At 36.8% G+C, this 24,770-nt stretch overlaps 2 protein-coding genes across 3 annotated transcripts; one reads left to right on the top strand and one right to left on the bottom strand.

The window, feature by feature from the left end:
- Window positions 1-219: 219 nt before the first annotated feature.
- Window positions 220-16,592, top strand: LOC127651183 (UPF0687 protein C20orf27 homolog). Its single transcript, XM_052136894.1, has 6 exons — window positions 220-358; window positions 4,808-4,907; window positions 5,229-5,365; window positions 8,637-8,787; window positions 9,577-9,702; window positions 11,094-16,592. The coding sequence occupies exons 2-6, from the start codon at window positions 4,889-4,891 to the stop codon at window positions 11,189-11,191; spliced, it is 531 nt and encodes a 176-aa protein (XP_051992854.1). The 5' UTR covers window positions 220-358; window positions 4,808-4,888; the 3' UTR covers window positions 11,192-16,592.
- A 1,513-nt stretch (window positions 16,593-18,105) lies between these two features.
- Window positions 18,106-23,787, bottom strand: LOC127651905 (uncharacterized). Of its 2 annotated transcripts, none has more exons than XM_052137957.1 (9): window positions 23,762-23,787; window positions 23,389-23,450; window positions 22,944-23,113; window positions 22,778-22,839; window positions 22,403-22,557; window positions 21,777-21,946; window positions 21,369-21,430; window positions 21,118-21,275; window positions 18,106-20,918 (listed from the first exon to the last, which is right to left on the bottom strand). In XM_052137957.1, the coding sequence occupies exons 2-9, from the start codon at window positions 23,426-23,428 to the stop codon at window positions 20,830-20,832; spliced, it is 906 nt and encodes a 301-aa protein (XP_051993917.1). In that variant the 5' UTR covers window positions 23,429-23,450; window positions 23,762-23,787; the 3' UTR covers window positions 18,106-20,829. The 2 variants fall into 2 exon arrangements, with proteins under 2 accessions (XP_051993917.1, XP_051993916.1); XM_052137956.1 differs by having other exon boundaries at window positions 23,695-23,776.
- Between the last annotated feature and the right edge of the window lie 983 nt (window positions 23,788-24,770).

The raw sequence follows: 24,770 nt of genomic DNA, 5'->3' as shown, positions 1-24,770 counted from the left end.
GTAATGTTTCATTGAAGAGGTAACAGCCAGACATGTTTCATTCTAGCTGTTACTGCATTCCCCAAGATTTATATGGCTGACATGGGTATGCCGTTAACCACTAAGCTGTCCAATGCAGGCCTAGAGTATGAATATTATATTGGAGGAAAGAGAGAGAGAGAGGAGAGAGAGAGAGAGAGAGAGAGAGAGAGAGAGAGAGAGAGAGAGAGAGAGAGAGAGAGAGAGAGAGAGAGAGAGAGAGACCATCTGGAACCGCGTCAGACCTGCTGCGCGTTCAAGGGTACTGAGATAACCGCTGATGCGCATCAAGCAATGCTACAAACCTGGTCTCCACTGAAGCCGAAATTCAATTCGATAGGTAAGTTTTGTTTTGTTTTCTGTGTGTTTTCATCGGACATTATTTTGTTAGCCAAAGCTGTCTGGTTGCCATCACCAACTAGGTGTGTCTCTGCAGAAGGGCACAGTTAAAGGCAATAATCACGTCACAAATATTTTGGTTTGTTACGGTTATAAAATGATGTCATAAAGTCGGTCTGACTGGAATAGCCTGTCTCTTCACACCCTTTGCATCAAAATCTTTAGATGACTTTTCCAAACATGCTTTAACAATTATATCTATTTGATTAAATGGACACATCTATTAGAGGAATAACAATGTGTTCATGGAATACATTACTGTCACAACAATATATGCAAACCGTTTGCCTATTTAATAAATCGCCGTTTTATCACATTTGTCAGTGATGCCAAAGACTCGAGGGACATTGGCTCGCGACGCACATTATATTATAGAACGCACCATGATGTACTTTCATTAAATAATGAACGAGATATGCATTTGAAGGATGTCATGTTAACGCCTCCTCTGCGACATCTCCGTAACTTACAGTCCATCAGTATTATCACTGATTTCAAACGGCTATTGTTGCATAAGCCGTGATTTCGCAGGGGTTGTGTGGAATTCACAGAAAGAAGAAGGGTTGCAAATAACTCTTGGCTACACGGGATGAACGCGGTATGAATTAAGCCTCTTTAGTTTGACTGTGAGTCGTGCCACCGATGACACCACCGATTAAGCCAAAAGATTTTCATGTGAATATCCTCGCTGGGTCACTATTAATCAGGGTGTGTTCTGAATCCCATCTGCGTGCGTGATCTAAAAGAGGAAAAACTGGGACAGGTTTCACTCTATACAGTTTACTCTAATATTGGCAAAAAAAAAAAAAAAAAAAAAGGAATGATCCTCTATGACTTTGCCACTGTTGTAAGAATTGTATTTGTTTACTTATTGTTCTTTAAATTGAGCTTTAATATCTGAATGAGTTTTTAATAATAAAGTGATAACTTGTAGACCTAATAACAGACCTCATGAAATATGCATGAGGTCTGTTATCATCAAATTTAAAGCAGGTACACCCATTGGATGCATAATAAATTATTTACAAGTCAGAAAAGTAACCTGCATGTTTTATGAAAATATAATTTCATCATAAGTCAATACATTACCTGAGCCTGATTTGACCCATCTGACCCTATGACTTTCTAAAGAAAATGTGATTGTGAAGAGCAATGATTAATGTGCAAATGTGACTGATATTTATATGCAATTAGGGTCTTTCGCATGACTCATGTCAGCGCTGCAGAATATATTGAAGTCTATGAAGTGACTTTACACCAAAGTGTTTTTCACACACGTTTTTGCTTCACCAATAATGTCTTTGAGAGTACTAAGCAACAATAAATATATAAAAACTGTCCAAATTTGTTAAGAGACATTGAATGACACATTCTTTTAATTAAATATTACCTTATCATTTAAGAATATCAGAGACCCCAGTTATTGAACTAATTTAAATTCACCAAGAAAACGTTTCGACCACTTTCTGCAACTCTTGTCATGTGGAGGGCAATGTGGCGCTCAACTCATGTGAAATGTGCTTTACAATGACAAAAGAACATTATTGAAACTCAAAATTATTATTATTTGTCTGTTATTGTGGTCTTTTCTGATAAAAGCCATGCTCAGCAGTTTAAATATGCTACTGTAGGAAAATTATACCATAGATCTGCTTTGTGTTTATAATTCTTATACTGAAGTCAGTAGATTTGTAGCAATGCAAGTTTTAATAAAGGAGAAGGACGTTATTGAAACTCACTATTATTATACTAGTATTGTTTTTGGATGAAAAATAATGCTCAGAATGAAGGAAGACTGTAGATCTTCTTTATTCTTTTAATGCTTAAACACTATAAAGTCTATGAGTCATGAATGACTCAAAATGATTCACAGACTCACTCATAGCACATAAGACGCTCATTTGTCGCCACCTAGTGACATTTCCAGAAGGGGTCACTGAACTAATCAGTTAATAAAATGTAACAATTTGTGAATTTGTGAAACAGAAGCAAGCCTCACCAAAATATTTGTATTTTGCAGCTAATTCTGCACAATGGTAAACTTGAATAAACTTGAATCACTAAAATAGCTGGAATTGGTGTTAAAAATATTCTGAGAAAAAATGTTTGTTGACCAGTGATTGTCTTACCTTTTTCACCCCTCGTGAGTTTGCATCCCTGTAATTTGTTGTGGCATTGCAAGAACAAATCTACAAATTAGAAAATATTTATTTTTGTTTTTTCATTACCCATTTAGCGCTCTTGCCACCTGTCGAATTTCAAACATTACATGTAAACACGATATTAAGATGGACAGAAAACATGGACAGGTTCTTGAAAAGGAAAAATATTGATGATGGTTAGCCTATGTGGGATAGTGGTGTGCCGCAGAATGTCTTATCGCCTTTGTCTTTTGATTTCCAAATTTCCAATTTATTTTTATGCCTGGCTTGTCAGGATCAAGCTGTTTGATGGCCAATTTGTTAGAATTTGCTGCAGAACCGACACGCTGTTACACATACCTTTATCAATATTGCTCTCCATGTTCACAATCCATCACACTGCTAGCGTGCACTAATTCTAAAGTTTCCCTTGGTTTGCTTCTCACTGAGCACGTTTACATGCACATCAGTACACTGATTACTCCCAAAAATCAGCTTATTTAAAAAATCAGACAAAGCAAGACATCTATGTTTACATGCCATTTGAATATAATCACATTACTCTTTGCTTTTGATGTCAAACCTTGAAGAGGGATGTGCTCAACATGTGCGCACACTTTGATAAGCCAATAAGAATGCCAGTTAAGGTGTTTACATGCCACGACATCGCCGTAATTGGCGATTTATGACCTAATGTCGTTTATGACCTTAAACGAACAGCATTTATTGTGTTTACATGATCACATGCATTGTTGGCTTAATGAGCAAAATCGGGGACTGAATGCACATGTAAACATGCTCAATGAGGGCTCATTGCAGTACCATATTTGACCACAGATGTTTCGATTGGGGAAAATGAAGGGTGCTGTGGAGTTCAGGAGGGCAGCAGATTCTCTGACCCCACATGCTCCTAAATCTATGTCAAACGTAGTGTAACGGATGTTTCGGCTACATTATGACTTAAAATAGAATAAAAACTTATACTAGGCCTGCTTTTAAATGCATATGTCAGCATTCTGAATACATTAATGGGGTAACAAATTACATTAATGTCAGTTTATATTATGGATCTATGTTTTCAAGTCGATCAATATTTAGGTGGTGCTCTGCCCTACCTGCCAATATTGACGCGCTACTCCTGATATTAAATATATTACGTTAATGATCTGTTTTTAAAAATATATATATTTAAATTTTTTATCAATAGTAAAATATGAAAATTCCAAAACAAAATAGCTTTTAATATTGGGGTGCGATTTGAATGGTGGGTCCCTGGTAAATGGAAGAGACACAAGTTGTGATCTAAAATGCTCAAATCCTTTACTGAAACAAAGGCATTGCTAGTCTTAGTATGGATATTATCTCTATTTTGTAAACTGCATCTCGTGGAAGCTGTTTTTGACTTTGCCCTGTGTGATTGTTTAGCTTGGCAATGGCAGTGAAGAGCCTATTGTGTAATTATTTTGAATAGTTGCCTTGGTCAAACTCCAATCAAACATCAAGCAACACTTATCTGACCACTGCTTGCATTACTTTTGAAAATGGAATAGATATTACATATACATATAGAATACATTTCTAACAACTAAAGACTTTATCAGCCAAATAACTTAATTGCATTTTGTGTGCACTTCCACAGTAAATTCGGGATGGACTTCAAAGACACCAAAAATCTATTCAGTTTACTCAATTAAAACAAGACTTTTATTACATAAAGCTAACTAATATTGGCATTACTGTATATTTTTGCTGAATTTCCATAGGGGAACTGGCTACCCCAGCTGAGCTTGGTTTCTCCCAAGGTTTTTTTCTTAATTAACTAACATCTAATGGAGTTTTGGGTTCTTTGCAACAGTCGTCTTTGGCCTACTCACTTGTGGCCTAAAGACAAATCATTTTAAAGCATGCTTTTTAATGACTTATTTGAATGAAACTGCTCAATGAGGCAGACATTACAGCATCATTTTCAACGAAGCTGCTTTGAACCGATGTTAATTGTGCGCTATACAAATAAAATGACTTGACTCATATATTCACATCTATAATGCTTTCTCTTCTGCTAGACTAGAAAACGAATAGATAAAGATATCAAATTCAACTTTGCCTCGTTTGTGTTGTTATGCTGGGCAAAAATGTGCTAAGGCCACTGATTTGACACCAGTTTTTGTGCTTCTCCTGTGTAGAACATAAGAGATACAAATTGATCATAGATCAATATTCACAGACATTTGTCTTTTGTTCTTCTACAGGGGTCAGTCTCAGTGTATATTGTTTAGAGATGATACCTCATTGACATCAGTCATTATCATCACTGTATTCCTTAGGTCAACATGGCAACCGGAAGGAAAGGTCAGTGACTCACCTGTGTTAAATAATGTTTATCTGAATGTCTGCATATGTAAGAATGCCTACATAAAGTTTAACTTGTGTATCTTTAAATAATATGATGTAATCTAAACGTGCCTTTTTGATTTATACATTTGGGATGTCTTCAACTTCTCATCTGACTCATTGACTCGTTGACTCCTTTAACTCTCACACTAAGTGTGTTTGTTCTAACAGCCCTCCCACATTGGAGGCAGCCTGCACATCTTTCATATCCGCATGTATATTCTAGTTCACTAACTACAGTATATCTTTGATCTCATGTCCTTTTTTTCTCTTCACCAGGCTCCACTTCAAAAGGTGGAATAGTGCATTTCCCTGATGATGAGGAAGATACTAATATTAACAATAGTTGTGATGAAATGCTTCAGGATAAAGTCATCACTGCTCTACCAGAGCCTGATGGTGCATATCTTGTTAAGGTGAAAGAGAACACTATTAAGCACTTTTTCCAGGTTATTTTGGCAGAAAATAGCTTTGCATAAATTGAGATTTTTGGAGATTTTGATTTTTTTAAATTTCCATCAGTATCAGTAAATCAGGATTTAACATAAATTATATTTAATTGTTCTTGCATCAGCTCTAATGAGACCCACTTGCCTCATAGCTGCTGTTTAAACTTTTCATAAAGCAATCATGTAACCTGTCCTGCTCAAAAATAACCATGGGTCCATACATAAGGGATTGATCAATAGGGCATGCAAATCACTAACGCTCCTAAACGATGCCAATGCTATTAGCAGGGCTGTTTTAAGAGTCAAAAACGTATCAGTGACTGTTGCCAAGGGCTTAAAAGGAGCACTTGTGAGTGCCTCTAAAACAACAGATACATCCTATAAAGGACGGGACGAAAAAATCTAAGCCTGCATACCCCACGCATAAAACGAAAGACAAAAGAATGTCTACTGACAGTGAGCATATGCTCAGCCGCTATAGTGGATCCAAGCATTTTGCGAAAATGTGTGCCAGCGCAAGTCCGAATGGAAGGACGCAAAATTGGTACACCTTGCCCTTGAATGCAAATCTGAGAAAATGCCTGTGCTTCAGCACAATCATAATATGGACATTTTTTATAAGCGTCCTTCAAATCTATTGTCACAAACCTGTCCCCTGGCTGCACTTGTGACATTATTTGTTTCTTACGTCATCATTTTGAATTGACATTTCATTAGAGTGAAATTCAGATGTCTCAAATCCAGAATGGGATGTAAGCCACCTGAATTGAATGACATTGCCATGCTTATCGTTCAAAGTACCCAGCTCAAAATGCCCTTCAGCTGCTGCCAAGCTGACAGATGGGCAGACAGACTAATTAATGCATGACTCTCGGCTACAGCGTGACCTGTAAACAATAGATGGGGATCTTGGTTTACTTTTAAACCAGTGGCACAGTGGAGGGAAGCCTTCACTCCTCCAATACTGTGGCTGGTTGAAGGGAATATGATAATTGTTTGCCTTTATTGTATTTAGGCATAAATAATGAGCACCCTGAAATGTATCTACAGCAGGGACGCTGACAGAATAAACCTTTTCACTAGTATATTAAACAGGGAAAGGTGTATGAACATTGGGGGGAATGTTAATTTGAGAAACTGGTTAATCACAACAGCCCGAGCATTCTTTATGGGGGGACCACGTGTGGTGCTTATGTTCACTGTGTGTTTTGTGTACACTTGCGCTTGATGAACATCAAATTCTGTTACTGCTTTTTTTTCTAATTCTGAAGTGTTTATTATTTTTATGTTCGCTCTCCAGCAAGCTACGGGAGAAAACTAACCATATTTTGGTTGTCGGCTGTTCGAGGCATGTACAATGGCAAACTTATCCCGATACTGACTGAAGGGCAAGAGAAAGTCCAAACGGAGCCAATATTAACTCAAAGGCATTCCTTAAAACAATGCGCTTAGTTGGACTGCAAAACCATCGTGTGTAGATTCAACAGCTGACTGAAAATAGCGACATCCATACCACAACTGAAAGCAGAGATAGCAGTACTCTTGTCTCGCCAGAACGCTCACGTGATCCTCAAATGGGCGAAAGCAAAAAGTAGTTAAAATACCTTGTATCTTCTTATAGAATCTCGAAAGAATAATGGCACTGACAAAGCACTCCGTGCATTGGTTCACCATCACTCCTTTGAGGAATATTCTCTTATTTCATTCCTCTCATTCTGCAGCCGAGCTCCTCGGTTCCGTGCACGATCCCTTCCACTGTGAGTAGTTTGCTTCAAACAGGGATGGGGAGAGACAGAAAGGCCGAGGCCTCTCCTCCATTGCTTTATTCAAGTGCATTATCCCAGAACGACACAGAAAAAGACAATAGGACAAAGGGGCCAATTTTTTACCTTCCAATGACGAATTCTCTCATACAGCGTTTTAATGGCGACAGCTTAAGACGTGCGTGGTATCTATTTCACACGCTTTGTTCATCAGAAAATAGCCGCCGAGCTAGGCCTCAGAGGATGTGCGATGAGACTCGCGCTCAGTGGAAGGGCAACAAACACAAGGAAGAATCCGATGTCCGTTCGCACTCTAATTCTCTCAAACAAAGCCCAAATCCAAAATGGATCCCACACAGGGAGCTCCAAATCTGGAGGCCTTAAAATTGGAACAAGTGGGAATAATGCCTCGTGGTGAGAAATTGAGAGACTCAAAAAGTGCTGCTGTCCCCGTCGGACCCTTGTAATGTTTGGAAGGACCCAATTAAAATTGCTCTGAAATTTACGCTGTATAAACTACGTCCTTACGTGTTCGCCACTCAAAAGGGAGAATTAACAATCCTCGCTTCGACGTGAGTTACTAGAAACAAGCACGGGCTAAGACAAAATCGTGCACTGAAGAACAGAAAATCTGACTCAATGCCGCAAAAGCGAGTGCCTTTATGGAGCCCATGACATAGCTCCTTAGGGGCATCAGCCAATAAATTGCTGTGATTGTATAAGGGCTTCAGACCACGTGACACTCAGACATGTCCCATAGCGATAATGCATCTTGAGTGAATTGAATTATTACCAATAACAGTTTGCTTCCACCATCATTCTAAAATCCACCTGCCCAAACTCGGAAAGTCTGGGCTCAAAGTTTCCCACTCGCAACTATGACTTTGTGGTGCCATTTGTGTGCACTCAACTCATAAATACAATCATTTCAACATGACTGAATGCACAATAAGTTCTAACAGGTTGATACAGGCTTCTGTTTGTGGAAGGATAAACTAATATAATATAATACTTCAAAAATGATGTGTTTGCATGGATATTGACTGCAGTACTTAACATGTTAAACTTGAACGGCTGTTGTAACTTAAAGCATTGTAAAATTAGGATGAGAAAATGCGGGCGGGAAATAATGTGAAAAATTGGAGTGGAGCCAAAACGAGTGATGTCAGAGGGAGTGCGGAATTAAGACAGACGATAACATATTAGCAATGCAGCTGTGGCAATGAACGACTGATCATTATTATAGTTAAAAAGGGCAAACAGCGCGGTTGCCTGCTATATGATATCATATAAATTTCATCTATAGGCCTACATGAATTTGCTTTGTACAATTAGAGTGCTAAAGATGTCCTCCAGTTGTTGTTGTTGTTTTTCAGAAATATTTGGTATTCTCAAGGGCGTAATATTAATGTTAGATCAGCAGCCCCATTATAAATTGCATGCTGAAAATTCTGCCTGTTGTACTGTGTTTACAGGTGGGATTTTTAAGGAGCCATCACAAATATGAAATTGTCTTCTCTTTACCGCAAGTCCCCACACTGGGCAAAGATGTCTCCCTTTCCCCTGCACTTCGGACTACTGCAAGACCACGCCTGCGTGCAACACGCATCACTCCACGCCCTGAGGGTATGCATTTTTGTGGTGGTCTTAGACCAAAATTTACTTCACAGATCGTTGTCCTCTTTGACCGTAGGTTTTTAACTGGCTCTCTTTACTACCTCCAAGTGTGTGTTAATTTAATTATGGAAAGCCAGGTTGTTCCAGGCTAAATGCCTTGCTTAAGGTGATGGAATTGATATCAGAATAATTTGAGTCTTCATCTCGCTTGGCATTGATCCAGCAACCTATATGATGGCAGTCCAGATACTTACTGTAACCATTAAGCTTCTTCAATCCTGTCTTTTGTTTCATACCAAGGATAACCTTGATATAAAACACTGATAGGCTTAAAGATAAGTGTAGATAAAAAATTAAGCAGTAAAGTACTACAATATTTTTGAAAAGGGTAGTGAAAGTATGAGCGCTATCAGAGCAGATAATGTGCATATAAGATTGTTCGTACCCACTAATAAAACATCCAGCCAAATTCTAGACGTCATGCTACGATCAATAGTCACACTCCTATTTCAGTCTGTCATCGATCTTTCCATTAGCTGAAACTCACTTAGCGTGGTTATATTAGTGTCATTATTCCCACTGTTGAACCTCAAGGGAAATCTTTGTAGCTGTATCTGGGCATATAATTAGTTTAAATAGGAGATGCAAGCATTCTGCTATCAATGGGAATTACCAGTAAGATTCAAGTTCATATGATGCTTTCACCCAGGTAACTGATGATTTTTCCCCCCTAATTTCCCCCACTGACCCTTTTTTCCCCCCACACACTTCCGTTTTGGTTTACCGTGCCCTTTTAAGGGGGAGCAAGGGTGGTTTGTGAGTACAGCGCTCAGCAGGAGGGAGTGGTACAGGAGGAACTCACTCTGGTCAACAGGAGCAGAAGGGACAGCAGTGTCAAAATTAGATTACAGGCCAGAGTCATGGGTGAGAAACACACACACACACACACACACACACACACACACACACACACACACACACACACACACACACACACACACACACACACACACACACAAACTGGTGAAAGATCTCCAGTCATTCATAACAAAATGCACATTTTATAGGTTGACTGTAATTTTTTTGCCACTATTGCGTCAGCAAACAGAATTGCTAAAAAATAATGCTAGTTGTCCAACAGATTTAACACTGAAAAATTTCACATATCACTTTTGATTCTGATAATTAATCTAAGCCACAACTCTAAATTTTCTGGTGTGCTTAAGAAACAATACAAGAATCAGTGATGATACAAACACTCTAAATTAAGGATGGGCGAATCTGATACCTGGATTGGTACAGGCTCCGATAATGGCATTTTTAGATGGATTGGGTATTGGTCTGACAAGACTATACTGCTTGTTATACATAGTCGTTACTATCAACCGTCAAGCTCTAAATGGCATAAAAGAACAATAAAACACAATTAAAATAGCCCATATTTTGTTTCACCAGACTGTGAATGAGAAGCACATTAAAACTACTGTGAACGACACACAGAAACTCAAAGGTCTTCCTGGAGTGTTCTGCCAAAATAAAAGCCCAAGTGTTTTAAAGTTAAGGATTTATAACTGAAAAACTCTAACATATATTATACTTATTCTTATTATTGTTATTAAAATAATTTTTAATATAATATAAAATTTGCAGAGTTTCCAAAGAAATAATTGTGTGAATGAAAAGTGCACTTATATCATATCATGTGGACAATAAATGAGATCTGAATCCAAATGAATATCCAGATACAATATGAAAAAAGTGCAAAGAGAACTGAATTATTTTACACTGTAGATTTTCACTGTAATTTGGCTACTGCTAACTTTGCTGCTGAATTATTCAGTACACTTAGTTTTTATTAATAAGCTACAAATTTGATGTAACTGTTTTTCTTCTTCTCTATATTATAATGAAAATATGTTTAGTTATAGGTTTGTGTTTCTTTACAAAAGAGTACTGATCAGTTCTACATAGTGAAGTATAAACAAACAAAAAGCACAACACTGCTGGGATTGGGATCTAAGAGTTTAGGTATCGGAATCTGTATCAGTGGTATTAGCGCATACCTAAATTACAGAAGATGTGCCTCTATTCTAAGATTCTGTTCTTTGATTTTGTCACTTTGTTGTTGTTGTTAGAATATTATAAAAAAAAAAACTTAAAAAACAAACACACACAAATGTGCACAAATTGTGCTCATTTTGATGCTCAGAATAATTAAAGAACATTAAGTGAGGTGCAAATATTACATTGGAAATCACTGTTATTTTGAATGGGACAATAATTAATATAGGACAAACTACCCTTGTCATTCACAGAACGCCATCACGGGACACCAATGTTACTTGATGGAGTGCGGTTTATTGGAGAAGAAAAACAGGTTACCTCCAAAAATAACAACACAAAGAAGATGTGACCAAAGCATGTACAGTTGAAGTTAGAAGTTACATACACTTAGGTTGAAGTCATTAAAACATAAAAAAAAAAATTGAACCACTCCACAGATTTCATATTAGCAAACTATAGTTTTGGCAAGTCGTTTAGGACATCTACTTTGTGCATGATATGAATAATTTTTCCAACAATTGTTTAGACAGGTTGTTTCAGTTTTGATTGAATATATCACAATTCCAGTGTGTCAGAAGTTTACATACACTAAGTTAACTGTGCCTTTAAGCAGCTTTAAAAATGCATTTCTTGGTTCTGCATGGCAACAGGTCCAAGATTTCAAATAATAGATGGGTCAGGGTAATACATTTTCAGGTCTTTTTGGGATCAGGCACAAATGTTTGGACCCGTGAAGACCTCTACTCCACAAGTCTGGTTCAATCTTGGGAGCAATTTGCAAACGCCTGAAGGTACCAGGTTCATCTGTACAAACAATAGTACACAAGAATAAACACCATGGACCACACAACCAACATACAGCTCAGGCATTAGACACATTCTGTCTCCTAGAGATGAATGTAGTTTTGTGTGAAAAGTGCAAATCAATCCCAGAACAACAGCAAAGGAACTTGTGAAGATGCTGGAGGAAACAGGTAGACAAGTATCTATATCCACAGTAAAACAAGTCTTATAACGACATAACATGAAAGGCTGCTCAGCAAGGAAGAAGCCACTGCTCCAAAACCGCCATAAAAAAGCCAGACTTTTTAGCCAGCCAGTTTGCAAGTGCACATAATGACAAAGATCTTACTTTCTGGAGAAATGTTCAAATGTTTGGAGGAAAAAGGGTTAGGCTGGCAAGCCGAAGAACACCATCCCAACCGTGATGCATGGGGGTGGCATCATCATGTTGTGGGGGTGCTTTGCTGCAGGAGGGACTGTGCACTTCACAAAATAGATGGCATCATGAGGAAGGAAATTATGTGGATATATTGAAGCAACATCTCAAGACATCAGCCATGAAGTTAAAGCTCGGTCACAAATGGGTCTTCTAAATGGACAATGACCCCAAGCATACCTCCAAATTTGTGGCAAAATGGCTTCAGGACAACAAAGTCAAGCTATTGGAGTGGCCATCACAAAGCCCTGACCTCAATCTAATTTCTGATCAGAACTGAAAAAGTGTGTACGAGCAAGTAGGCCTAAAGTCCCGACACAGTTAAACCAGTTCTGTCTGGAGAAATGGGCCAAAAATCCAGCAACTTATTGTGAGAAGCTTGTGAAAGGCTACCCAAAACATTTGACCCAAGTTAAACAATATAAAGGCTACCAAATACTAACAAAGTGTATGTAAACTTCTGATCCAATGGGTATGTTGTGAAAGAAATAAAAGCTGAAATAAATCATTCTCTCTACAATTCTCTCTGATATCTCACATTCTTAAAATAAAGTAGTGATCCAAACTGACCCAAGACAGAGAATGCTTTCTACGATTAACTATCAGGAATTGTGAAAAACTGAGTTTAAATGTATTTGGCTAAGGTGTACGTAAACCTCTGGCTTCAACTGTAAATGATGAGATCAAATAGAAATTATAGCACATGAATGTGCACCAGAAATGTGAACAAACCATCTCACCTGCAGTCCTGGAGGATCTCTAGATCAAGTGATGGTTTCTGCACTAATGTAAAGATGGAGACTCTATAGTCTACTGATGACATTTCTGCTATTGGCATTACAAATTCGGCCTAACCTTAGTTTTTAAACAGAATTTCAAAAGCGTGTGCACCACATTTTAACCATATTTGTACCATCACAAACTGCAAGTGGGCATGGGTGGGAGTTCTGTGGTCGTATGTGCGCAAACTGTTGGTGTATTGTATGATAATGAAGTGGTGCAAAGAGCAGTTTGCTATTCAAAACCATTTCTGTTTTCAGCGCAAACTCCAAATTCAGTTCCTACATTTGCATTTTGGAGATTCCACCAGCAGGTGGTAATAGGTGGTGAGATAATGTCCAAAATCTGAAAATATAGAGGAACTTCAATTTAAATTTAATTTCAAATTAAGTCCCTGCAATCGCCATTTTATGAAACAAAAATGTATTAGATTTGTGTCAAATCTAGAGGTCATTGTTTATTTTTTAGATATTATTATTAGTATGTTTATATTTACAATTGTATTTATGATCTAATTTGTATTAGTATTTTTCCACCTGTTGTTGTAGAGTGATTTTTATATCACTGCAAAAGGGTCCAATGGAAGAAGTTAAGAGGAAATTTTTTGGATTTGGTATGATTATTTGACCACTTCGTCATTTTGATTATATTTTCATTTAATTTTAGTTGTAATTAGAATATAGAAATATTTTTGGGTCATTTTTTTTTTCTTTCAAAGAATTTATAAAATATTTTTTAAATCAAAATCGACCGGTAGAAGTGAAGTGCGTGCTGAAACAAACACTGTTAATTCTAGCCATTATTTTGTGTGTCAGTAGATAAAAATCATTAATAATACTTAATAATAAATTCCCTGTAATTTAACAGAGCCTACATCCAAATCCTGAACCACGTTTTCCATGGGTATAAAAGGCGTGTGTCACTTCATAGAATTATGCTAGACATTCAACAGACACAGTTAATGCACGAAAGAATGTATGTACATATTTCTATTCTTCTTATTCACTGAATATAGTCCAATTACATTACTAACTTCTTATGATTGTGCTGTCTTTGTTTATATCGCTGGTGCTTGACAGGGAATGGACTGTATACAGTAATAGGATGCAGACCCTGCAATAAACAAAGAACCTCAGAATTAAATTGCACTTGACCCAGCCTATTTGCGGTCTACATGCACGATTTCGCACTTAGACACTTGCACCTAGACTTAGTGCATGCTTGCACGAAAATACCACAACTTCATGGCCACGCCCACTGATTTTGCACTTATGACTTATGGCCTAGTGCTGCACTTATTACGCTGCACGTACTCTGTACTGATGGTATACTCTGCACTTACCCAGATAGTAACAGATTACTTTTAACCTGTGTATGATTTATGACAGACAATAGGGAAACCTTAAAGGTGCTGTAAGCAGTTTTTTTATGGAATGCTGTGCAGAAAATGTTTTTTTCTCCATGAAAGATATCACTGACATAATTGTCCTGGGTTATCTCACCAGTCTTTGTGACAGTACTAGACAGTATAAACAGCAAACAAAATCTGACCTCTGGCCATGGAAAAATTATTTGATCAGCCAATCAGTAGACTATGATGCACTCTCTGCCTGTAAATAATTTTGCAAGTTCTCAGAATGTAGTTGTTGAAGCAAAAAAATCAGGCCATATCTAGATTCATAACAGTTGTCAGCTGAGGGCACTATTTTGCTACTGTAGTGATTAACAACCATGAGAAGACTGACTGCTGCTCTACTGTTCATTGATGGTCTCAACACCATATTTGGAGTGCATGGTTTTGGTAAAAGGGGGTCTGTCTAATTCAACGGCTCAGTCTTGTGGAAATTCCAGAATGGTAAAAATTGCTACGCTATTGCTTACAGCCCCTTTAATTAATGCCAGAGACATGACAATAGTCAAAGACGTCCGTGTAGTCCATGTTTATTTACAAAAATAATTCAAAATTGTCCAGATAGGTCTCATTTGGTGTTTAGGAATAGTTAGACCACACGAGGCAACACTGTTTTCCCTGCTTTCTGTGTTTACGATCTGAGTCCCAGGGCTAGTGGGCGGGGCCAAGGGTGCGATGATGTAAAGTAGGTATTGATGTTGTTGCTGTAGAGGTAGTCATGAACAAAGGTGGATAGTAACGTGCTACATTTACTCCGTTACATTGACTTTTTGGCGAAAATGTACTTTTAGATTTGACATTTTTACTCTCACTCATGTAAATTTCTAATGAATTTTTTTTAAACTTTTACTTCTTTACAATGGGCGGCGTTCCTGTCATTACTGGGTTTAATTTTAGTTAATGTGTAATTTATTGAGAGATTATTGAATGGGACTTGTACGAGAGCAGAGGTTCGCACAGCTGTGCATGCTGACACAGACTGTCACTCAAGTCATCAATGCTGCTGCATCAAACTCTTCAAAGTGAAACACAAATCTCAGCTTCAATTTAAGGCAGCACGCTGAGGTAAGTTTTGGCTCTAATGCTAACACAAGCTTATCTGTATAATGTGAAGCTAGTTTTCGAGGTGATAATGTAACTGGGCTCTTATGACATCAGATTTTAAGTGTACATTTTTAAATCAGTGCAGCAATATATCAGTGTGCTTTGTCCCATGTCAGACTAGTCAAGAGCAGTATTATGCATTTACTGGAAACTATTCCAGCTACTTCGGCCGAATTAACTGTATAAATCCCTGTAAACATCCAAGTTAAGTGTAAATGACTTTTTGCTCTGCCGTTCGCGTGATTGACAACTTGAGCGAAGGGCGGCAGGCACGCGTGTAAGAGATGTGCGGGTGCAAGGCAATCGTATGGTGAAGAGAGTGGCTGTGTTCGAAATCGTTCACTCATTCACTAATTCCTATATAGTGAATGGCAGTGAGTGCACTATATCTCAGCAAAAACGAAATGAGGGAGTGAATTCGGGCACTGACATATACACAGAGTGTCGCAGCTCTGGGGCTGTTGCAGAAACAATGTCACATATGAAATTTTAGAATACTTGGGCCTTACTTGTTATTCTTATTAAATAATATATTAATACAATAAATCTTCATTCTGTTTGTCATTTTTAATATATACTGTATGTTAATATAAAGAGTAAACACATTTAATCAAATAAAGAGTACATTTTAAAATTTATCTATATGTTTTGCCTCTCTATATTTTATTGTTATTTTAATCAAGTAATGATTTTCAAAAAGTAATTTAATACATTCAGCAGGAAATAAAACATTGCAGGAGTGAAGGAAGCAGTAAACTCCCAGCTTGTACGTGTTCCCATGATGGATTGTGGGCAATTAACCATTGTTGAGTGGACATCAAATGTTAGAGTGCATTGTGTGTAGGAATAAGTGAAAAAAAGTATAGAATGAGTGGCTCACTCAGAATTTAGAAATTGTGCACTATTTAGTGGATAGGGGCAGTTTCAGATACAGCAAGTATTCCACGACCAGGGTTGGTGCCCTACGTAGGCTGTGTAATCTGCATTTAGAGAGCGGTGGTATTGCTGTACAGAATAAATACTTATGACACTGAAAACTGTTACTACACTGTAATAAGATTCCACACAGGACTTTAAAAGCTTTGAAATAGCAAAAGTAGGCATTAATAAAGCATGATCTTGCTTTGGTTTATATTTCAGCATTATATATAATGTCCTTGTGGGACATTTTCACGTTTTCACCGTATTAATTACTATAAATGTTTCCAAACCTCTTTTCTTATTGACAAATTCATCCAGATCTGACAAGATCCCTTATAATTCACCCAGAAATTAAAATCCTCATTGTTTACTCAACCTCATGCAACCCCAGATGTGTATGACTTTCTTTCATCTACTTTTACTTGATTACAGTTTTTGGCTACTCTACCCACCTCTGATCATGAATTAATGAGTACACTTAGTGATGTAGGGAAGTCGTGGAAGTAGAGAACGAGGTGTAAATGCTTTTATTGCATTGGGGATTAAGTTTTGAGTTCTGAAATTTACAGTATGTTCTTATAGTAGACCTCTTATGTCAAAATATCAAGGGAAATGTTATTCCTCATGACATGACCCCTTTAATAAAGTAAAATTAAATAATTAAGAAAAAGGACACCCTACTTCTCTTCCCATTGACATTCAAAAGTACTTACCGCAGTATTTAGTGATTTAATCATCAAAGGTCTCTGCAAAAATACTTTTTAAAATGGTCTAGCCTGGAGCATGGTGTACTGTATAGATTTCTCCATTTCTGCACCACAAGCATCGCCAAACGAATTAGCAAAACCACTCTTTTCAAACAGGTTTCCTGAACATTTCATTGGTCAGACAAACAGATCGTCCTGCCCCAAACTCACATGACGGAGTGAGCCAGTGTTGTTGCTTTGCTCCGTTATTTAATGTGTTTGAAAAGCAGTGAACTTACTTTTTTTTACAAGTCCTACTTGAACCCCACCATAGTATTATGTAAATATTTATTGGAATGTATTTTGGATTTTATTGGATATGTGTTAATATTAAAAAGAAAGAAATCAACAAACATTTAAATAAACATAGTGCACTTTCTATGCTTTTAACAGAAGGTAACTCGCAGTAAGCTCAGCAGGATATTTACATCCCACAGACATTATGGTCAATGTTAGAACTATATGTTAGGCTGACTGCACATTATCCCTCACTTAAAGCATATGCAACTGGTGTCATGAACAGTTAAAATTGTTGCTTTAGCACAGTACTTGATTGACAGGTGAAAGGTGACATGTCACTGCTGCCGGTGACGCATAAGGATGGCATTTACACCTCAAAAGCTATGTGGTCACTGGTCATGTTTTTTTTTATCTTCCTCCATATGTGGTTTTGTGATCAGATCACAAAAGGTTTTGCACCCCTTTTACACCTGTATATACCGCTGACCACCAGCTATAAACAAGGTTCAAAATGACAACCTGAGCTAGTTCAGGGACAACATGTGCAGTTCTTACAACCTGAGGCCAATTCTTTAAATCGTCCTCCCAAAACCCATCCATATAACAAAGAAGAATCTCTGTATTAAGCTCCGTCAGGCTGTGCTAAATCATCTATATTTATGAACAAATTACCAACACCGCAACAAAAGAATGAATGGGTGTACAGAACAATGACAAGTGTTGTCCTGTCCCAATACCTCACTTGATACTTATTTGCGTGTGCACGTTGCACCGAGAAAGTGTTCAAGACTGTCCCATGTCTGAAACATGCCAAAACCCAGTGCATGTAACCCGCAATAAACACGATCTTTCTGGCTAAGTGTATCCTATAGATCATCACATTCAGGAGCCCACACCCTAGCCACGCTCCTACCCGAGCAATCAGTGTATTTTCACCATGATGACGTCAAGAAAAGCTTTTCAATATACAGTATGTTATATATTTTAATCAGACAGTAATATGCATGCATATGTTATTGTTATTGTAAATCGATGCCTTCGAAATGTGGTGCTGGAAACGAATCCTGTCGATACCATGGACAGCCAGACGGATAAACAAATCTATATTGGAGCAAATCAAACATGTCTCTCGAAGCAAGGATAATCAAACTACGACTTGCCTACTTTTGTACGAACAGATCATTCACTGGAGAAGGACGTTATGATGGGACGCATCGAAGGAACAAGAAGAAGAGGAAGACCAGCAACCTGATGGCTCGACACTATCAAGACAACAACGGAGAAGACCTTGGCCCAACTTATCCAACTGGCACATGATTGATCTTCCTACAGATTGTTCATCCATCAAGTTGACCATGGATCGGAATCGAGCACAGGGGCTTTAACTAACTAACTATGTTATTGTTTTATATGAATATACAGTATTCAACATAAAGAGCAGTATAACGTTCACAACTGGTTGTGATGACTTAACAGCAGCATCATAATTACTAAATATGTATTTATGTGTATATTTATGTACCTCTTTGTTATCCTTCTTGTCTAATCACCTTATTTTGTTTGTTCTCGCCTAATACTTTTGGGTATTTTGGTAATTTATCAGTCAGTGTCGCCTACAGGCCTACAATTTAGCAAATGTTTAAAAAAAAAATTATATTAACTACTGCCACTGTAAGTAGGCTGCAACAGTCACACTTATCAACAACAATTAGTCTTTTGACTGCAACTACAAAAACAGCTGTCGCAACCAGGACCAACATCGTTAAGTCTAGGAGTGTCCGACCATGCAGTCAAAAGTCACAGTCGCAGTCTTCACGTCTACTTGCACACTGTGACTGTGGCCAAACACCAGAATTGCGTAAGACAAGTGGGTAAGTAGGCAAGTCCGAAACCGCAAGAATGGGTATTGGGACAGGGCATGTGTACTAATGTAAGTAACGGACATATTTAGTGCAAAGCATCACAGGGAGTAGGAAAAAGGTGTATTTTTTGGTTTTCAGTTTCCAAAAATGTAAAAGATTCCATCGATTTTTCACTAATTGAACACAAGGAAACACTATTTGTAAACATATGTATTTAGATAAACAAACATAACAATACATAGTTTGTCTAACTATACAATACACAGCCATATTTACCAAAACATATTTTTCACTAAAACGTTTTAATACATGGGAAAATTCGGCAAACCCCTCCGCAGTTGTCTTAAATTTGGAAGCATTCTGGAGGGGATCAGTCATGACCTTAGTCCTCCTTCCTCCACAACCAATATTCCTCCTTTAAAGTGCAAAAGATTATACCAGCAGGCCCACAACAAGATTAATTTGGGAATAGTGACAGGGTTTTGGTAGGCAAACAGCTGAAAATTCACCTCCTCGCCATCTCTGACTAAATTTGAAAATGTATATTACTACCATACTACAATTATGGCAGAAATAGTAGTAGTCGTAGGTTAATATGTGATTTCATAGTTTGGCCTCTATGTTTTCCAAGCTAGATTTATGTGGGGTTCACAGCAAGTGGCAGACAGTTAGTTTGAGGGGGTGTGGTTAAAACAATTTGGCTATTTTCCCCACCCATGCTGACGTTATGACTTCAGCAGTAAAGGAATGTTTTGAGGCAGAGCGAGTTATTATATTCTGAATGAAGAATTTGAACACTAACATTTTCTTTGTTTTGAATAGCTTGAATGGATGAATGGTTAACAATAAGACCAGAAATGTGCTTTAAGAATGTAGGTAGGGTCAATTCTGAATTCAACTCGACTTAAATAAATCCGTAAAGATAAAAGATCAAAACAAATCCACTTCTAAATTTTAACCTAATACATTTCTGAATATAATATTTATTTGTACCATATGGCATGGATGAGTGTTCAGATTTGGTTTAATTGAATAAACCCATCCTCATTATTTCTCCAGCTCAGTGTACGAGTACAGACAGGATGTCCTTTTTTGTAAAACTGACTCCATAATACAGTAAATCAGACATGCCTCTGGCAAGAAAGAACAAAACATTTTACAACTCGATAACTTGACTTGAGATGGCTTGTTTTACTCAATGATTTGATGATTATTAATGCAAACGAAAAGATCAAAGATGATATGGTTATTGTAACGTTCCTGTGTTGTCTGCCCTATGTTCTCTGTTTCACCCATCACATTTATGTCATGTTTCTGTGTGGTCTGCTCCGTGTTTTCCATATCACCCGTCACCGATCCCGTTCCATGTCACGTTTTCCCTGTTGTCCACCCTGTGTTCGAGACACAGGTGAGAACAATGATGAGTGCAGGCAGTAGGGAGGCCGGGAATTGTGGGAATTGAAGTTTTCTACACAGACAGTGAGACTCAGGGTGGACAACAGGGAAAACGTGACATGGAACGGGATCGGTGACGGGTGAAATGGAAAACACGGAGCAGACCACACGGAAACATGACATAAATGTGATGGGTGAAACAGAGAACATAGGGCAGACAACACAGGAACGTTACAGTTATTTTGTATTTGCTTCGATGGATCAATGTAGTAGTGTGATTTTGTTTGTTTGCTCATGCAAATGTGATGCTTAGAAGTGCATCACAGCTGACAACAGAAGTGATGCAAGGGTCATCCACAATGCTGTCAGCATACCAGCCAAGACTGGAGACCCCGCACCTGTTAGAAAAACCCCAAAGGAATATTAATTATCATTACATAATAATAATAATAATAACTTCAACAAATTATGAAAAATAAAATTTGAGAATACCAATCACATGTAACACATACAGTATTACTATGGGGTGACATCATGCTCTGTAGAAATTGCATATAAATCATTGTATGAAAATATCTATAAATGTTTATTGCTAACCTGTGAGTTCTGCAACAATGATGGAATTTGAATCAATTTGCAAGCTTATATTTCCATTTGCAACTGCATCACGAAGGGTAGATGTTATATCTGTCACAGTTGGGATAGTGCCAGTTTTGTCAAATTCAAACGTTCCATCTACCACAATGGAGCCACTCCTGAGAAGGCACAATCATGTTTGAACATGGTCAAAAAAAATTACAAACAACAGAATTAACAAAAGAATTTGCTATATTTTATGCACCGTTTACCTGAATTGACGAATAACCATACGAATGTAGTTCACAAACTTTTTCTTGTAATGTACAGAAATCTATAAACAATTGATAAATAAACAGTTTAAAACAGATTGCCATGTTTTTTCTGTAGCTTTTTATGTATATCATGTATGATTCATTTATTTATTTTACAGACTGGACAAATTGTTTTCACCACAATCAAATCATGCGTCAAAAATGTATTTGGTTTTACGGCTGGAAAAATTGTCATTTAATCTACATCCATCATATGTATACATTTTAAAAATGTAGGCCAATATCACCACTTGTATCTGTTCTTAATTTTGACAATACACAGCATCATCCACATTCACTGCGATTGCAAAATAATACAAATATCAGAATAAGTCTAATCATCAAACCACTGAATAAAATAATTACCTGAGAGGTGATGTTGGTCATCAAGTCTATGGTTTCTGGAGCGCTCAAATTGGAGTAGACATCCTTGAATAGTTGAAGAATTTTAAAATTGACAGTAAACATTTTAGCAGGTGCAGTTGTTGTGCTGGTAGTCGGAGATGCAGTTGTGCCGTTGCCATTTCCGTTTGCCACTTTGGGGAAAGTTTTGTGTAGAATAACAGGAAAATAGGACACAGTACATTGTTAGTGATACAGATCCTTATAATTATTTCAAATAACACCAACGATCACAATCTAAGCCACAAATATAACAATTAGTGGCTCCAAAAAGACCAAATGATATCACTGTCATCAAACAGGCTACAGTGTCGTAAAGAACCCCTAACTCAGCGCTGAACGAGAAACTACAGTGCAACACAGCACAATCACAGCCAATCAGAACATATTTTATATTTCATGTACAGCAGGCCTACATATTTTGAAGCAGAGTACAAATAAAAGCGGATCGGTAATTCATTAATTTATGATATTCCATTACACAAATGACTTGTTTATATTTGTTGATGTATTTGTACACATATAAAACCACATATAATAGATTTCTGCATTTCATTACATAAATAATGTACAAATGATTGCATACTGACCAATTTCAGTAACATTGATGGAATCCTTAAAGATAATGGAGTTAATACTTCCATTTACAACTGCATCAACAAGGGCATTTTTCAGTTGTGTGATAGTAGGACGAGTGCCATTGTTGTTAAATTGAATAATGCTGTTTGTAACAATGGAGCCATTCCTAAAAAGGCAGAATCATATTGAAACAGGCAAATAATTAAAGAATGAACAAATAAAGAACGAATCATCTGGTCATTTAACTTACAAACTGACTAATCGACCAACAATTAAAATATGAACCAAACAATATACCAACAAATAAAAAATGAATACATTAGTTTATCATAAAGCAAACCAAAATGTACATTTGTTAGTTTTGTAAATGTTATGCAATGCTTTACCTGAATTGCTGAATGAGCATTTGTTTAAAGTTTGTGAAATGTGCCGTGTAGATTGCCCCAATCTAAAATGATAAAGAGATTTTGACAGATATTCATTCTGCTCTATAATATGAATCTACTGCTAATGCAATCAATCCAATCATCTCTCAGCATATAAAAACATTACCTGAGAGGTGATGATGTCTTTCAGCTTAATGGTTTGAGGATTACTCATGTTGGAGAAGGCACTCTGGAAAGTGGCATTAATGGAGAAATTTAGAGAAAACTCTGTGATGTTGGCTGATGTTGCCGTTGAATTTGTCTCAGCTGCTGCATTTCCAGGCACAAGTAGGATTCCTGTTCAGGGTGAAATTCAAGAAAATGGGAAACAACAAATTGCCAATAATAATCAACCTTTGAGGCCATTATTTCAATACACACTGAAACAGACCCAACATAGAGAGAATATTGCTTAAGATTAACCATCTTTTCAAGGTTAGTATGTAGTATGGTATTTCCTTTTATGCTAATATATTGTTCATTTTCTCAAACTTTTGTTGTTGTTATTATTATTTTATTATTACTAAATGTATAATTACTAAGTTCTGTCCTCATTATTCAAAGCTCCTTACCGATTAGACACAGAACACCTAATACAATTCTCCACTCCATTGCTGTTCTTTTGGCAATATCCCTAAAAAGTTAAAATAAAGCATATTAGTAAAATTAAAAAACATTTTTACAAAAAAGTATCAAAAGCTGAACTGAAAATAAACATATACAGTTACAGTATGTTTACCAAATGTTTACAAGTTTTGTAAATATGCATACAATTCAAATTATTGACATATTGCTGAAAATAAGCATATACTTATTACATAGTTGGTTTGTTTTGCATGAATAATTGATTTAGAGAAAAAGAAAAAGGAAAACAAAACATATAATTTGTTCTACTTGATCTCTTCAGAAAAAATATACAACACAAGGTTAATAAAAATAACAAACTTTTGATGGTGATGAAGTTACTGTCATCAGTTAAATGATTCTTAAAGAGCACAGCAGACAGGTGAGGTGATATTTAAAGTGAGAACCTTTTTTTTTCATTGCTGGAAAAAAGGATATAAACCAATGGGGATTCAGATATGTGATTGTTGAAAAACTGGTTAATAATAGCCATGTTTCCTGGTACGGAACGACTTTATGAACATTACGGTACAATTGAAAATAACCTATTTAAAGAGTAAAGTTTGACTCCCTTATTTAAGTACATTTTTCTTGCTAAAGGGTTCTCTATAGTTTATAATCAGATACCCGTCTGATAGAATTATTCTAATCAAAAGGCCATCAAAGGAAACCCATTTACTTGAATAGAATAATTAATACAAAATAATAACTTGTACAGTATACATTCTAGATATAATGGATAACTGAGATGCAATCATAGATGATTATTATTGCTTTTTAATGTTAGCCAGCTTTTAGCATGAGAATTACCTGTTTATTTATTTGATCTTGGAACAGTAATCAATATTTAGATTTTAAATTAGGTTAAGGTTTGGATTACATGCAATTAAAATACATTACATGTGAGACATTTCCTACATTATTTGTCTTTATTATTTATGTATTATTATTTTGAAGTAATAATAACAGGGAGGGGAGAAACAGTTCTTGGAATGTCAAGCTTCAGTGCAGCCAGTTAAGTTATTATTACAAGTCATAGAAATGTATCATGAATAATAATAATACAAAAAGAAATGAAAAAGAAAACCCGTGGAAACTATGTAACATTTCCAGCACACCTAGTTCCATGTAACTCAAAAGGCTTGCTCTTATAACCAAACACTGTTGTAGTTCCATTTTTTAAATGTTTCTTTCTTTTTTTCCCCTACAGTGTGTGCCAGTAAACAGCAAAAAATGTCTTCACCAAGCCAAACTCAAATGTCACCAAGTATGGTCACAAGCCTCTTACATTAACAGGGGCCATTAGAGGGATATTCCAGGTTTAATACAA

The sequence above is a fragment of the Xyrauchen texanus genome, chromosome 11, assembly GCF_025860055.1.
Source record: "Xyrauchen texanus isolate HMW12.3.18 chromosome 11, RBS_HiC_50CHRs, whole genome shotgun sequence".
Classification (NCBI taxonomy): Eukaryota; Metazoa; Chordata; class Actinopteri; order Cypriniformes; family Catostomidae; genus Xyrauchen; species Xyrauchen texanus.
The sequence above is the reverse complement of the archived record's forward strand: the minus strand, read 5'-3'. Positions and strand labels throughout refer to the sequence as shown.